General features: G+C 44.5%; 1 protein-coding gene across 6 annotated transcripts in view; it reads left to right on the forward strand.

Annotated features, from left to right (window-relative positions):
• Positions 1 to 16,584, forward strand: part of LOC308402088 (calmodulin-binding transcription activator 1-like) — a 62,287-nt gene that overhangs the window by 36,114 nt on the left and 9,589 nt on the right. For all 6 annotated transcript variants that reach the window (XM_080890690.1, XM_080890689.1, XM_080890693.1 and 3 more), the window contains exons 4-10: positions 1,110 to 1,177; positions 3,930 to 4,065; positions 6,131 to 6,202; positions 8,112 to 8,265; positions 9,648 to 11,515; positions 12,825 to 12,951; positions 13,456 to 13,590. In XM_080890690.1, coding sequence (XP_080746816.1) covers positions 1,110 to 1,177; positions 3,930 to 4,065; positions 6,131 to 6,202; positions 8,112 to 8,265; positions 9,648 to 11,515; positions 12,825 to 12,951; positions 13,456 to 13,590 — 2,560 coding nt within the window. The remainder of the gene's footprint in view (positions 1 to 1,109; positions 1,178 to 3,929; positions 4,066 to 6,130; positions 6,203 to 8,111; positions 8,266 to 9,647; positions 11,516 to 12,824; positions 12,952 to 13,455; positions 13,591 to 16,584) is intronic.

Genomic DNA, 16,584 nt, shown 5'->3' on the forward strand with positions numbered 1-16,584 from the left:
CAGTTAAGTGCAAGCACCCTTCAGCTGTTCCCCCCATCCCCATCCCTACCCCACCCCCCACCCCTCCCTTCATCTCGTCTGATCGGTATGGAGCTGGAGTACTCTCTTGCCAAACTGGGACAAATACCTAAACACACACACACACACACACACGGAGAAAGAGGCAGAGGAGGTCTGGAGAGGAGACTGTTGAGCTGAGGGGGCAGATGAAGGAGTGCTGGAGTGTTGATGTCTTCTTCACTATTGCTTTGTGCCACATTTCAAACACTGATTGCCTTAAGAGGACAATTTACATTTCACAGTCTTTCACAGCAAGTGGGTGAGATGGGAGTCGGGGAAAGAACAATGTTTCAAGGAGGAAGTCAGGGGTTACAGGGTTCACCGAGAGAAAGGAAAAGGCGATGCTGCGTGAGCGACTAAAAAGCAGGAGGTATAAACAAGAGTTTCTTTTGGCTGCATCTCTGTGTCTCTGTGTATGTGTGTGTGTGTGTGTACGGGCGTTTTGTTTTTCCTTACTCTTGGTAGAATGCACCTGTACGATTTGAACTTTCTTTTTCCTTATTGGATTCATTTGAGTGTGGAAGAAGAATAGAAGTTATGTGGAGAGGAGAGCTGAGGAGATGAAAAGAGAGCTAGAGGAATTAAGAATCGAGTTAGGAGCGAGCTTTATCTGCCGGGAAACTGTGAAACTGCCAAGTACAAGAAAACTTTTCCTATCAGCGCACTCTCTCAGCTAGTGTATAGGTCTGCACACACACACACACACACACACACACCCCCTGTGCATGTGTGTGTGTTTATGTAGCATGTGTGTGTGTTTAGGAGATAGCTTTTCCTCCCCAGTGGAGGGAAACATCAGTGTGTCAGTGAGTGTGATTGGTTGTTGGCCCTGAGGGTCTGTCCTCTATATCTGTCTTCTGACTGGCTGCACTGTGACCAATCAGACGCCCAGACCTCACCGTGGCAATCAAGATAGTGACACGCTCTCTGTGGGCATCAGCAGGTCATCTGGAAATACCTGTTATGTTTTATCTCTCTGTGACACACACACTGATACACACACGCACACATACCAATATAACCTTTCTGCCTTGTCTCTGTCTCTCTAGGAAATTGCTGCATATCTCATCACTTTTGAGAAACACGATGAGTGGCTGACGACGTCGCCGAAAACCAGGTGAGGGGAGAGAGAGCAGACAATGATTTCCACACACGTACAAAAACACAGTATCGCTCAATCAGTCAGTGGCTCACGTTGGTTTAATCTCAATGACTGAGTGCCTCTGTTTGATTAAAACATTAGTGATGTACGTCGACTGTCTCCAAAGGGTCCTTCTAGCCGACCTGCTCTACATGTAGAGAATGCGCCAGAACATGCTTGGACTGTAAAGCACCTAGTCAGCTAGAAATGGAGTATTAATGAATGTAAATGTATTAGGATAAGTGATGTATAATTCAGATGAGTGAGGGTGAGGGGGGTTTGTGTATATAAGATGGGGTGTGAACGGGGATTCACATGCCAGAACTGAATATTCATCGATCCGAATGAGACATAAGCAGCTCTTTTCCTAGAATGGAGAGAGGTTATAGCTAGGAAAGTGGGTGGGAAAAAGAGGAAGAGAAAATAAAAGACTGAAGGAAAGGGCAGTGTGAATTATTGATAAATCACCTTATTGACATTTACTCTAGTTAATACAGATGTAAGTAGAGGACTGAAAGAGAATGAAAAATGACAGAGACGGGGAAGCAAGAAAGGAAAGAAGAAAGTAAAGTTAAGGAAGTGAAATGGTCACCCCCGTGGCCCCATTTCTGATTACTGACACCGCTGAAAGCCCCAGGATATGCCTCTGCGCTCCTATTGTGCCAGCTAAAGGACTCTTCTCGGGAGCAGCCGGAGGCCAGCAGCACAGTTTATGTTGTGGATGGATTTCTCATTGATTGGTTGTGCTGCCGGATAGCCTCAGTCTCCCAGCAGCAGCAGCAGCAGCAGTCATATTGGTGTTATTGAGCAGCAGTTAGATATAATCCCATTTACACATGACATGAGGCACGATTAGAACAGATTACACCTAATCCCATCAGATGGAAAGATCAGCTAACAGGGCCCGTGACATTTACGTGCAGCGCATACATTTTTGTGCGTGCGTGCACGTGCACGCTTGTGCGTTTGCATTCATAAGTGTGCATGTGTTTGCACACTTGTGGGGGGTCGATATTAAGATAACAATCAATGACCTTCATTTCTTCCCCTTGACTGAAATACCTCATTTGTTCAGTGTAATGAACTCCTCCTTCTCTCCTCCCTTACCGGATTTACCCACTCTGTCTCTTTATTGTGGCGTTTTTGTTTTGTTTCTTTTTTTCCCACTTTCCTCGCAATCGCTGTTTTTGCTCTGCTACACCGTGGAACAGTGGAAAAGCTTTTTATATCCCACACATCACAGCCTAGTTACAATCAATAGCATTTATGTCTGCTTGAATCAGAGGGTTCGTGAGCAGTACGGGCACCATCCACGCGCCCCTGTCGCCACACACACACACACACACATGCACACATACGTATGAACCCGTGCGCATGTGCCGCCCACACACACACACATGCACACACACATCTGAAATCATCCATCTTCTCCATAACATAATTAGAATCAGCAGCTCTAAGATGACTCACGCTGCTCGAGACAGAGACTAAACTCGGCTTTGATGGGAGGGTGGGGGTCTCCACTCCACTAAGAAACTGGCAGGCTCACCCCCCAAAACAGAACAGATTTAAGGTGTCAAAGAAAATCAGCTCAAAGTAAATTCAATTTCACTGCTCACAGTGTTCTGAGTAAATTGCAATCATCTAAATCCATATACATATATGAGAAGGGAAGGGAAGGGAAGGAAAGGAAAGGAAAGGAAAGGAAAGGAAAGGAAAGGAAAGGAAAGGAAAGGAAAGGAAAGGAAAGGAAAGGAAAGGAAAGGAAAAGAGATTAGATGAAAGGAGAAGCACAGGTTAAGATAGCAGCAGAGGGAACAGATGAGATGAGCAGATCAGAAAAAGTGGAGGGGAGAATGGGGGAACCAAACAAGCCTTAAAAGAGAAAATGAAGAGATGGTGTGATAACAGGGATAAAGACTAGAGGTTGATGAAGACGAGGACAGTAAGAGGAAGTGTATGAACGTGTGTTTGTGTGCATGTGACTGCCAGAGAAAGAGCGAGAGAGCATTCGTGAGTATATGTTTATTGATTGTTAACGCGTCTGTTCTCTCTCTGTTGCGGTGAGATAAGGCAGAGAAAGCATTTTTCAGCGTCCTACACACACACACACACACACACACACACACACACACACACACACACACACACACACACACACACACACACACACACACCTGTCCTTAATGTTTGAAAGTGTAATGATTGATTGCTGGGTAGCAGGTTTGACATTGAGCCCAAAGAACGCACGGCGGTGGGTCCTGCCACCTTTGATATCGTTATAGCCTCGGTGTCTCACGTGTACGTGTACATGCATGGCTCCTGGTGTGCGCCTGTGTGTTTGTGTGTGAGCATCCTGATAGGTGTATATGGAATGGGAGCTTAGAGGCCAATGTTCCTGCCGTGCCAATAAATCACCCTACTAAAATATTAACATGTAGGAGCCGGAGTCTATGTATGAGTGGGGAGGGAGCACATGAGACCAGCTCACTTGACTGTGGGAGAGTAACGCTGATGTCACTGTGTACACCAAGAACATGTTTTTTTTTTCTTGTTTGAGTTGAGCAATCCAGAAGTTTTTGGGTACTACGGGAAGTTTTAGGAATGCAGCACAAAACTCATGTTCTGTTCAGTATTCCAGAGAGCTGCATTGCTGCTAGCTTCAAAGACATTTATTCTGAATGACCAACCTAATACCTGACTACGTCTTTATCATGTATCCCGTCAGACCTCAGAATGGCTCTATGATCCTCTACAACCGTAAAAAGGTGAAGTACAGGAAGGATGGGTACTGTTGGAAGAAAAGGAAAGACGGCAAGACCACCCGAGAGGATCACATGAAGCTGAAAGTCCAGGGAGTAGAGGTGAGAGGCTGCAGTGGAAAAACAAGTCGATGATCTTGTTTGCCGCTGAGTGTGGTTTCACTGCCAATCTTGTCTCTAACTCACTCTCCTTCACTTGGAGGGGCTGCATACGTGTAGCACAAACGAACACACATGCCGAAGCTACAGGCCACTTTGTGACCTGGGAGCAAGTGGTGCCAATCTTTCTTTCTCTCCCTTCCTCCTCCTGTCCCTGTCTCAATCCCTCCCTCTGTCTCCCCTCTCTCTCCCTCTCTCTCTCTGTGAAGGATAAGAGTGTGTTTGGCCTGAGGCCAGGAATGATGTCAATGCCTCCTTCAGCAGAACAGAGAGGGGTATCGATCCAGTCTCAAGGCAGCGTCTGTGTGTGTGCGAGTGAGTGTGTGTTTGAGTCACATCAGCTAGCTCAAAAATTGATTATTCAGCAGGAATATACCAAGAGGTGAGAGGAGTGAGCATGCATGTGTCAGAAACAGAAAGAATGATTTGGAATGGGGAGCGAAGGAGAAGGCACATGGATCCTTGTGGAGGGCTCAGTAGTTTTGCATTAAAGGAGAGCTGGAGACACAGACGTAAAAGGAATAATTGAGATCAAGTATTCCCTTTTGCAACTCACAGCTCCACGCTCACGTCCCATTTCACATGCATTTCCCTGCAAATGTTCATGGATGCACATGCTCAAACACATACACAAGGCAGCCACTTCTCTCCCTGGTACTTGGTCAGTAATTGTTTATGTCACTGTTTCCCGTGACCCCTCAAGCAAGTAAGTAAGTAAGCAGTGTGTTGAGCACGGGAATGAGGGAACAAGGAAAGCAGCGAGATGAGCAGAGGGAGAGGAGCAGGAGGATGGGGAGCGGCAGGAAGCATGAGAGGAAAAACATAACCCTGGATGGAGAGCCTCCTCATATCGAATGGAAATATATGGAAATGCACTCTGCCTTTGGCAAAACACACTTTAGATAGAGGGCTGGCTACTTCTGAGAAGAGGCAAAATGGCGAGAAAATACAAGTGTGTGTGTATATGAGAAAGAAAACAGGGCAAGTTTTAACTGTGGATTATATACTGCCAGATTGCTGAATATTTGCGTTTGTGTGCAATATTGTCTGCAAAAACAACCACTTTATGTGCTGCATGTGGGTGTGATCGTGTGGGTGTGTGATTCTTGATTGTACTGTGTGCGTTGACCTTGATAGAAGGCTTTTCTGCCATCATTTCATCCTTCTTCTGTCAAAAAGAAAAGCTCACTTCATTAAGGCCGGGTATTGATTCCTCGATACATTTTGAGTATTGACTAAAAAGTTTCCACTGCGCAGATGATCAAAAGCTGTCAAAAGCTCCAAACTGGAGTTTGACTTAATCCACGGTCAGACTCTATATCTTGTTCACGTATTCTCTAAGATAAGATGTTTACTGGTGCAAGTCATATTTTTGTGACTGCTCTGTTGAAAAACAATTTCATATTCTTTAACTTCAGGTATTACAAAATCATATTGCAGTTTGTTTCGGGGGGGTTTAAGAAATCTCAACTGTTTTACTGGCACCAGTTTGCACTATTTTGTACATGCACTATGTCAGCATCCCGCCCTGGAGGAAGTCCATACCAAACCCCGCTTTTCGTCATACTTTCCACGCTGAGGCTCCACTCACACTTTATGCTTTGCTCTCCTCCTCCTCGTCGTCTTCTTTGTCCCCTTTACTGTTGCTGATCTGTCTTGCAACGTCTGTAAGACGACAACATTGTAACTTTTTGTGAATTCCTAGTCTTGCAGAGGCAGTAAATTTCACAATCTCTTGTGCTATAATTGTCAGCATCAGATTTATGGTATTTTAGAAAAGACATTAGGAAAAAACGCATACAGCATGTTTGCAATTTAGTTTTAGCACCGCAATCAATACAACCTAAGTGGGTATAACCTAAGTTCTCCTCTCTTGTTCTGTCCTTCAATGTCTTCTCCCCCTCTCTTCTCCTTTTTTGTTTTTGTCTTGCTTCCGCCATCCCCCTTCTTCTCTCGTTAACCAATGTAATCTCTTTTCCTCTCCTCGCCTCTCCTCTCCTCTCTCTAGTGTCTGTATGGCTGCTACGTCCACTCCTCCATCATCCCCACCTTCCATCGTAGATGCTATTGGCTGCTGCAGGTAAGCCCACTGCCCTTTCCCGCCTTTCCTTATCGCACAGCATTTATACACATTTTTAAAAAAAACTTTAAAAAAAGATTTCATAGTGTTGTGATGACTTGTTATTACTTGTCATTTAAAGCACCATAGATTTGTCATTTTGGGGCTATTCCCCCTCCCATTATGGCCACTCCATGGCATTTATTTCAGCTGTGTTAGTTTTTATTTAACATTCTACCTAAAAAGGACTGCTAGAAATTATCTAGTATATCATTAGTTTTACACAGAGCTTCACCTGTTAAATTTTCAAAACAAAACACTAAGCTAAACCATAAAGCAGCAATAAAAGTCCTCCTCTTCTGAATTAATGAGGCAGACTCGGACTGCTGGAAATACTGTCACAAAACTGGGCTCCCAATAAAACTTAATGTTGTTTGGCCAAAAGGAGTTTCCTGCACACACAATTAGACCACTGGACTACACCTAGAATAGGCTCGGCATCTATAGCGGGTCATATACAATGCCATGCCTTGCAGAGCGGGAAAAGCATTTCTTCTCCAGAAGTTGACTGTAACTTCCTCGAGCACAGTGTGATGCCTAACACTGAGACTCGATGCTCATGGCGAGCATGAAGGACTCAGCCACTAGTCTCCATGTGGTCCTCTCCAAGAAAACACCCCGAAGCTACAAACAACACACACACAACCTGCTCTCACGAACTCGCGCGCACACACAGACTCACGTACAGATGTCTACTGTGTATGAAAGCGTGTTGCTTTTCAACAGAGACATTGGACTCACTCTGCTGCTCATGTGAGAGACAGCACAGAGCAGCATTTGTGTGCACGCTCCCCACGCACACCCATACAGGTCTCACTCGCTCTTTTGGGACATATAGTCACCAGGACCTCATCATCTTCAGATGGCAGGCTACATGATTCATCATAACATGCCTGCATACATTTATATACTCATCCTCTGTCTCTCTGTCCATTTGAAAGAAAATAATGATTGAATACCAGGCTATGGAAATGTAAAATATGGAAATGTATACTTATTTATTCATTCATTTCCAGAATTTCATGCATAATTTGTCACATTAAATTTACAAGAAAATTTCAGCCATCAGCATAAATTGAACATGCCCTTACCCAATACATTTTTTTGCAACACGCCCCACTAGTTAGACTCTCGTGGTCTCTGGCTTTGAAGGGAAATTTGACTTTTTTTATCTTTAATGTGCCATTTTCTGCTCTTTACACATATATCAAAACACATCAGTGGAAATGGTCATAAATCAGTCTACGAATGCTGTTGCATTGCACAGTGAGGTGCTGTAGCAGCCTACTGTGCTATCCTCTTTCGGAGAGAAAAGTGTTCCACCTCAGCAGGTCCTCCCCTGACCTGAGTCTGTCTACTGAATCTTTCATCAAGAGGAGCTTCTCTCTCTCTCTCTCACTCTCTCTCCAACACACACACATACACATACACACATGCAAGTGAATGCACTTGTTGAATCATTCATGGGGTAGAAATTCCATAGGTCTGCTGGTGACCTGCAATATAGTGAGAATTGTTCTCGTCCTTTGTTTCTCTCTATATATAAATGTAATACACACATCATGCACAAACACACATGTAGGCACTGCAGGGTTAGAGAGAGTGATGAGTGGGCTCAGGCTGATAAATCTTTTATGGGCAGGTGAGAGAATCTTATCTGACACGCAATGTTCGACCTCCTCCGTATCCTCCGCTTTCTCTTTCACTTTCCTTATGCACTTCTCCTTCCATCAGTCCTGATGTTGATATCTTTTTTTAAGATTTTTTTCTTTTTCTCTCCCATAGGTGGGAAAACAGTGAAATCGCTGAAATGATGAGCTTATGCCACATGTGTACATGTCTTTGTTTGTGTGTCCTTACTGTTTGCTAGAACCCAGACATTGTGCTGGTGCACTACCTGAATGTACCGGCAGTGGACGACAGCGGGAAGCCATGCGGCCCTGTCCTCTGCTCCATCAACACCGACAGGAAAGAGTGGGCAAAGTGGAGCAAGGAGGAGCTCATTGGACAACTCAAGCCCATGTGTGAGTTCTCTGTGCATCAGCACTTACACGACCTTCCTCCTACTCTCAAGCACTCAGGTTTTTAGCCCTCGCGCTTTTACTAAATTCGGGAGTGCGGCTAACCCCGGGTCAGTATCATTCCACTTGTCGTGTTCAAGTAACACTGGCAAAGATGCTGAAGAACCCAGACAAGCATAAAAATGAATCAGTAGACAGTTAGTGTGGAACATCTAAAGCAAAGATCATTTGGTTCACTGGCTTGTTTTTATCTTTGGCAGCAGAATGGAGCCCCGTCTGGAGCTGTGCCATCATTTATCAAAAGAGACAACAGGTGTTGCAGTGGTTCATTGTTGATCCTATGAGGGGTTCGCTGTTGCACTGAAAAGAAATATGTGATGTAACTGCAGCAGCTTACTGTTTAGTTCCTCGTTGTAAGTCAGTGATCCAAAAAAGAAGAGTGGATGTGCCAAAACACCGTACGTTGATTAACATGTGAATAAATGATATGTACTGTCATTAAAAAGAATCTTGTTCTTTAAAAATCCATTGTAGTAAGAGATATCTGCTACATATTATCAGGCTTTATGCAGTTATTTATATACATATATAGTTTTTGATGGCTCCAACAGTCAACGCCATGCTGCCACCTAGAGGCAGATACAAATTGCAACCACTAAATTGAGGGATTGAGGGAAAGAAGACAGGGATGCCTGAAATATCCATCATGTATTATTCATAAATGAGCATCAGGGAGTAGATAACTCCAGTACACACACTAGCGCACATATACACACACACAGATCTAATCGCACCCATCTTTTGATCTGCATTGGAGGGGCAAATAAGGACAGCTGCCCAAAACTAAGTGGCTTGTTGACTTAAGTACTGCTTCATTTCTTCTTCTCGCTTCTCCACATGTCCTAATTTGTTCACACAGCTCTCTGCCTTTTCCCCCCTCCCAGCACTTCTGGTTTGATCACTGACTTGATCCCTCAATGGTCAAAGGGGTTTTTATTGGCATTAGACCTCTGACACTTAGACTGGTGTTTGGCGTTTGTTATCCTCTCTGAAAAAATGAGCCGGCTACATACTGAACCTGTAAATGAATACAGCTAGTTTAAAGTTTAGAAATATCTTTGAGTAGTAAATATCTTGCAAAGTAAGCAAATTGTACATTCAAGGGGTATTTACTTAAAGTTGTTGCAGCAGTTGTATCAGAGTCTTCATGAAGTCAGTTTTCAGTGTAGATTCTGAACACTAGAGGGTGCCATTACACACTCTTAGATGTATATGAGTTAATACTACAATATGTTACTGGAAAATTTGACCTGAAAGTATGAAAGGACAGAAAATGATGACAGATGTTTGGTTCTTTGTTGATGTTTTGTTTTGTTTTCTGCCAGGTGCTGGAAGCAGCCTGCATCAGAAATGTTCCAGTGTCAAGCAGCGCATCATCTCCTCCAAGCAGGAGTCAGGAGCAGCAGCAGGAGGGGGAACTGCAGTCAGTACCAATGTAGCAGCAGGCCAGAGAGCTGAGGAAGCAGATGGCACCGAGGTCCAGAACAGCGACGTGTCAGAGGGCCAGACAGAGCCCAATCCTGGAGGGGGGAGGAGCAGAGCAGGTGGAGGAGAGAGGAGGAATGGCAGGATAACCAAACCCTCCTTACTCCCACAGAGCAGCATGGAGGTGTCTTCTTCTACTTCCACCAACCAGGTAGAGGTCCCTGACACCACACAGAGCTCCCCGCTGTCAATCACCAGTGACATGGCTGACAGTCCTGCTCTTGCAATTGGAGCGGGCTTATCACAGAGCACAGCTGTATTCATGTCTGAGGTCACCACGCTCACTGGGGATTCGGTTTATTCCGCCGGCCACACCCACCTGCTGGCAGCTACCCACGACAGTGCCACCGCTGGGATTCTGTTAGCTGTTGCCCCTGAAAACCAGAGATTTGCATCGTTTCCTGGTGGAGTAGGATTGGGCGAGGGAGGAGAGTTGGTTCTGTCCAGCTCTTTAGACTCTGGTGGAGCAGTCAGCCTTCCTGAAACCACCATGACCTTTGACCCCGATTGCTTCCTCAACAATCCCAAGCAGGGCCAGACATACGGAGGAGGTGGAGGGAAGACTGAGGGCTGTAACGGTGATGATGGAGGCCTCCACTGTTCCTCTAATGGCTTTGTCTACAGCCCAACCCTCGTCAACAACATCAAGACGGAAGCTACACCCCTAGAACAACCCCTGTCCACTCAGAGTAGCTACGTAGGAGAAGGAGCTGGCCTCAGCCCCAGCACCACGCTGGAGCAAATGGATTTCAGTGCCGTCATGTCATCAGCCTGTGTCCCAACCCTGACCCAGCCTTCACACCACCCTTCCCCGAGCCTCTTCCTCCAGGCCTCCCCTCAAACAAGCCAGCCCTCCCAGCTGCAGACCAACAGTACTGAGGCAACCCAGGAATCTGGCGAGGCCCAGGCTTACATAGGCCTGCCCACGGTGCCAACAGACTCTTCAGTTGCCAATGGAGACTCACATACACACCTCCATCAACCCAGGACAGACCAGCAGGCCCTGTGTGCAAGGAATGGGAAAGGATCAGCAGTGGGTTCCTTTCCCCTGACACCGCAGGATACCACTGTCGACCAGTCAGGCAGCAGAGGACACCAGGAGGTCGGAGGCCTAGACAAGCCTGCTGAGAATGGGGGAGCGTTACTCCTCAAGACCGGAGATCCTCGTGAAGCTTATGCCAGTGTTGACACAGAGCACTACCTCCAACACACAGATGACAACGGAGGAGAGGAAGGCGGAGGAGGTGGCGGAGGAGGAGGAGGAGGGGAAAATGAGATCCTTTGTAATGGTGTGAGCTTGTCAGGGGCAAGCAGCTCAGTGGTGGCCAGTCCTCAGTCAATGGCTACAGGCGCAACCATTGAGGGGGCGCTCTACAGCTCTCCACTTCCTCAGCAAGGTGGGGGGGTGTCAGCTGCAACAGCTGGAGCAGGAACAGCCATCAGTCTGGAAGGCTTTGAGGCTTCTTTTGGAAGCCAGTTTTCTGATCTCATCAATGATTTTATCTCAGTTGAAGGGTCTGGGAACGGGGTCGGGGCAGCTGTCAATGGGGTTCTGATGCCCCAGGAGGGGGCAGCAGGAGAGGAGCAGGGCACAGCAGCAGGCCACTTGCAAGGCTCTGAGGTGGAGCAGGGAGCTTTGGGATTGCTCCAGGAGACTGGGAGGCTGTTTGGCGTGACAGACTACTCCCCAGAGTGGTCTTATCCAGAGGTTAGTAAACCCAACTTGATTGTCATTCATAATTATTCCCTACAGTGAAATTAGTCTTTGCAGCACATGACTGAAGGTGGCTCATATGAACGTTAAGTACTGAAATCATGCTGAGCACAATTTGTACCGCCAGCTTGCTTGTGTGGTCATTAAGGAGACAGAATATTTCAGACTCAGCTGACTGGATTTTGATGAAATTTCAATATTTAACTGATTCTTCAGGATAGCCTCATTAATTTACCCATGTACCATTTCTAATATTCCAGACACCAGTCTGTGATATAATTACCACAAATACTTAAGATAAGACTGCATCTTACCGCCATCATTTCCAAAAGCTATGGTGTACCGAATTTTATGGCAGATTGAAACTGCCAAAATTTAAATTAAAGAAATATCAGAAATAAAGAAACTGAGTTAAATACCACATAAACGACTTTGTAACATAAATTGATATTTTAGTTTTACCTTTATTTTCATCTCTCTATATTTGTATTTTTCTCATCTACTACAGACATCACAGTTTATTTATGTACATTTTAAAATTAGGAATATTGTACAAAGGTAAATAAATACAAAAGGCAAAGCAAATCAATTCAGTTTACATTTTATTAATGACTTATTGTGTGCACTTTTAATATTACTTTTCATACATTTAAAAGCATATTTGTATTTATTTAATAACTCCTTTATTTAACTATTTATTATTTTGGCAGTTTTAATCATCCATAAAAGTCTGCTACTGTGTTTTTACAGCTTTCATTTGAATCATCACCAATACATCCTTTTCAGGTTTAGGTTTCCTAAAGAAACAACAACAGTTTTCTCCAAAGGCCAGTGATCCATTTTTGCACTAAATGCCTCCTTAATTTGCCGGCAATAATGATCTTTATGTATTGCATTATTTTTAGCTACACTGGCAGGAACACAGAACAGCTTCATTCAGACAGTTCAAGCTAATTTGCTTTGCTTTGATGTAAGGCGTAGCACAGCCTCTAGGGGCTGCTAGCAGTCACGGATCTGTCATTGCCAAAGTAGCAGGTAGCCTACTTTGTGAATGAAGAAGAATGAAGACGAAAGCAAATATTTAGGCGCCTGGGTCCCGGACATTTGTCTTAGTCACAGATGGGGGTTTTGATAGAAATAAGGCATTCTGCATACTAACACACATACACACATCGAGTGAAGTGTCTCATTTCTCTAAGACTGTTGTTTAAACTTATACTCTGTAGCAGTGTACTGTAAACACACACACACAAAAAGCTACACTGTGTGATATTACTCTGAGACATTTACCTGTCTGCTGCAGGGTGGAGTGAAGGTGCTCATAACAGGTCCATGGTTGGAGTCAAGCAGTGAGTACAGCTGTCTTTTCGACCATATCAGCGTCCCCGCTGCCCTCATTCAGCCCGGGGTGCTGCGCTGCTATTGTCCAGGTAACACACTTGTGCTTGTGAAGACTCTGTTTTGTCTGTTTGTTTGTTTTTGTTTTGAATGCCTTGGTATTTCTTTGCAAAGCACTTTGTGAGCTTTACTTACTTTAGTCTCTCACAACTCACACTTTCCTTTATTTATAAATTCAAACCTTGGTCTGACCTTGATAATAAGCAACTTTTGAAGAAAGGAAGACCCTGACAGGGTTGCTTTTCAGGAGATGCAATCATTTTAATATTACAAGATGATACAAATGAACACAACGGGGTTTTTTTTATTTGTTTATTTTTTTAGGATTAAGTAAATGATACTTGACTATCAGGCTGTTTGATCAGTGTGATTGGGGTAAAGTTCAAGGAAATACTGACTTGCATAAGCATAACATTCACAATATATAATCTGTGATTGACTAACAAACTTTCCTTAAGTTAGCCTTTGACATTTACCACTGCAGTTCATCCACTGCTCCACGCTCCAACACCTTTTTGATATCCGTCTATTTCCAGCCCATGACACAGGACTAGTGATGCTGCAGGTAGCTATGGGCGGTGAGGTCATCTCTTCCTCTGTGGTGTTTGAATACAAGGCACGTGACCTTCCAGCCCTCCCATCTTCTCAGCATGACTGGCTGTCCCTGGATGGTGAGGACCACAATTTTCTGTGTACTGACGGCTGCACTTGTTTCAGTGACTTTAGCATGTAACTGGCTTATTGTATACACAGAGTGCTGATATAAACCTGAGTTTTGTAAAAACACACACACACAAATCTGTGTGTGTGTGTGTGTGTGTGTGTGTGTGTGTGTGTGTGTGTGTGTGTGTGTGTGTGTGTGTGTGTGATGCTGCCACTTTGCTACTCTGTTCTATTCCCTGATTCTCACATCCTGGTGTGAGATGCTTTTTGTTTGTTTGTTTTTCTGTACTCAGTGTAATCCTGACCAGTTTTTCCCGCTGCTTTTCTTTAGTGCGTCTCTTCTAGCAAGCAGCTGTTTTTTCCGTAACCCTCCGCCTGCATGCAAATTGTATCTAGCAGTAAACTGTTTTGATGCCTGTTGTTTCAATAGCGCAGGCATGTACCAGGCTCTTTCATCTTCACTGACAGCATTCATAGAGATGTTCGGCTTTGCCTGGTTGGCTTTGTTTTGGGCAGAGTCGCTTATTACTGAGTCTTGTTTGCATAAAGGATTGTTTTGTTTGAGCTGTAGATGTTCTCTGTGAGTTAAAAAAAAAAGTACTTTAAAGGTGATAGAGAAAAATGAAACTTTCTTTGAGTGATCTGGAGGAGGGGGGGGGGGGGGGGGGCGCTTTTGTGTGCAAAATATATCTCTTGATACAAATGCAGTCCGGAAACGCACGGGTCTCCTCGGTAAAGGCATGTCCTGGGTCTGCGTTCGCCCCCGTCTCTGCCTTGCGCAATGCGGCAATGCGGCTCCCCGCAGCAGGCTGGCTGATTTCTTTTTTTTTTTTTTTTTTTTTTTTTTTTTTTTTTTTGCCTTGCTAGAATGAAGGGCAAGGACATAAAGGCACAATCGCGGACCATTTGACAGACGAAATGCTGGGCACCGCTGGCAGTGGCGCTGTGCAGCCCGTGCTATATTTAGACTCTGCGACTGACTGTGAGCGGAGATAGCGGGCTTGGCGCGTTTCCCCCTCTCTTGTCCTTTGTTTGGCAGAGGCTCAAAGTATGTGAAGCATACAGATAAATAACTACAATCAAACACCCGTAGCACCCGGCTTTGTCACACGCCGTTGCTCCAGTGTGTGCAGACATGCTGACGACCGAGCCTCCTGCAGCTCCGAGTCTGGCGGGCGGATTTGAAGCGCGCTGTTTTGCCAGACATAAAGTGGAGACTGCTCGCTCCCTCTCTCCTTCTCTCTTGCTCTGTCGCTCGCTCGCTCTCTTGCTCTCTCCCTGCACTTAGCTGTGTTTTTTTGCACGGCTGGAGTAGCAACGTGTGAGTCGCACACTTCAAACTAACGGGGTTGAAGCGGGAACAAGAACAAAGAGAGAAGCAGATAGAGAGAGACTCGCTGTTTGGGTTCGTAGCTTATTTGATTTGTTGATGTTTTTTAACTGGTCTTTGTAGCTCAGCTGAGTTTTTTTTCTTGTGTTGTAGATGGACATAAACGTCCCAATTTTTCAGTTTAATTCAGAGCTGTGGAGCCTTTGCTAGGTTTCCATCCCACGTTTTCTGTCAGTTTCTTTTTTTAATTTCAGTAGTTTCCATGTGGTTGCCCTGCCAGTCGATTTTAAACAAATGCAGGTGAAGCTGCCACACGATGCCGTCACGCTGGCTCCCAGCCTATTTGAGTTGAGTTGTAGAATTGTGGATGAAGCTTGTCTGGTTGACCTGTTCGGTTTCAGCACCACCAGGAGTGGACAGAGCCTCTGAACACTAAGAAGCTCATGTAGAGAGGCCCTGATCAAAACAAGCATATAGAAGAGTGTGGGGATGCTGATGTGCAGATGTGTTGTTTGTGGAACATTTGGGCATGTTTGGATGACAAGAATTCTCAGTGACCTGTGTGTAACAATAAAAAAACCCGAAAGCATTTTACTTTTTGGTAGAGTTTTGGCACAAGTTTGATCATCAAAAGCATATTTAGCGATGTGCTATAACACTGGAGACTTTCAAATTTGGTGTTTTTGTTTGTCACTTTGGCCAAATCTCAAAGGAAATCAGGAAGTCTGAACAGCACAGTAAATTCACAGGTACCAGGGATAATTATTGTCAAGCAAACTCTTAAAAATCAGAGAAGAAAAGAGTTCAACAGGTGAAAATGTGTCGATATAATGAAAATGCGGTTTCTTGCTTATGTCTTGCTTCTTGTTTATAAGATAATGTAATAACTGTGCGAAATAAGACTAATATTAGCAGCAGTAATTATAAGGCCAAGTAGAAAATTAATTACAAAATAATAAATTCAAGATTTTATTGAACAGTTAAAAAGGGGAATAAAATGACCCATTTAACTGCATATTTTCAATTAATATCTTCAATTATGGGATTTTATTGTATTAGCTTTTTCTATTAACCAGAAATTAATACTGTAGCAGATATCAGGGTCTATTCTTTTTCTGTGTGTGTGTGAGAGTGTTTACATGCTGATGCGTTGGTGATAATAGGTGAGGACAGGTGTTTCTGATGTGTTTGGCTGCTAAAACTATTGGAGTGTTTTTGCCTTGTAGTCAGCTGAGCTGTTTTGCTCTGGGATTGGCAGAGTGGAGTGGGAGGAGCCTGAGCCCTTCTGTCACTGTCATGGCCCCACCCACCTCTGGTTCAGTCTTTGTGCTTCAGGCAGCAGAAAGAAAAATAGGAGTGAAATGAGAGCAGAGCAGAAATAGAGACTCTGTGAGAGAGCAGCAGGTGGAATGACATAATGTGCACTGCAGCAAAAACCGCAGCAGCCCTGAAACAAAGGGTCACATGCAACCCTGCTACAGACATAAATCTGCATTGCATACATGCTTATTTACACTCTTGTTGATAATAATGGGAGTCATTAGATTTAAGCCAGTATTGAATCCCTTCTGCTTTTAAGCTTCTCTATAGCATTTATTGAACTCTCACATGGATTTCCCTAATGCCACAGTTTGGTGGTGCTTACAGCTTTAAATGTCCCACCTTCATTTCT

This window comes from Rhamphochromis sp. 'chilingali' (genome assembly GCF_963969265.1).
Source record: "Rhamphochromis sp. 'chilingali' genome assembly, chromosome: 9".
Lineage (NCBI taxonomy): Eukaryota > Metazoa > Chordata > Actinopteri > Cichliformes > Cichlidae > Rhamphochromis > Rhamphochromis sp. 'chilingali'.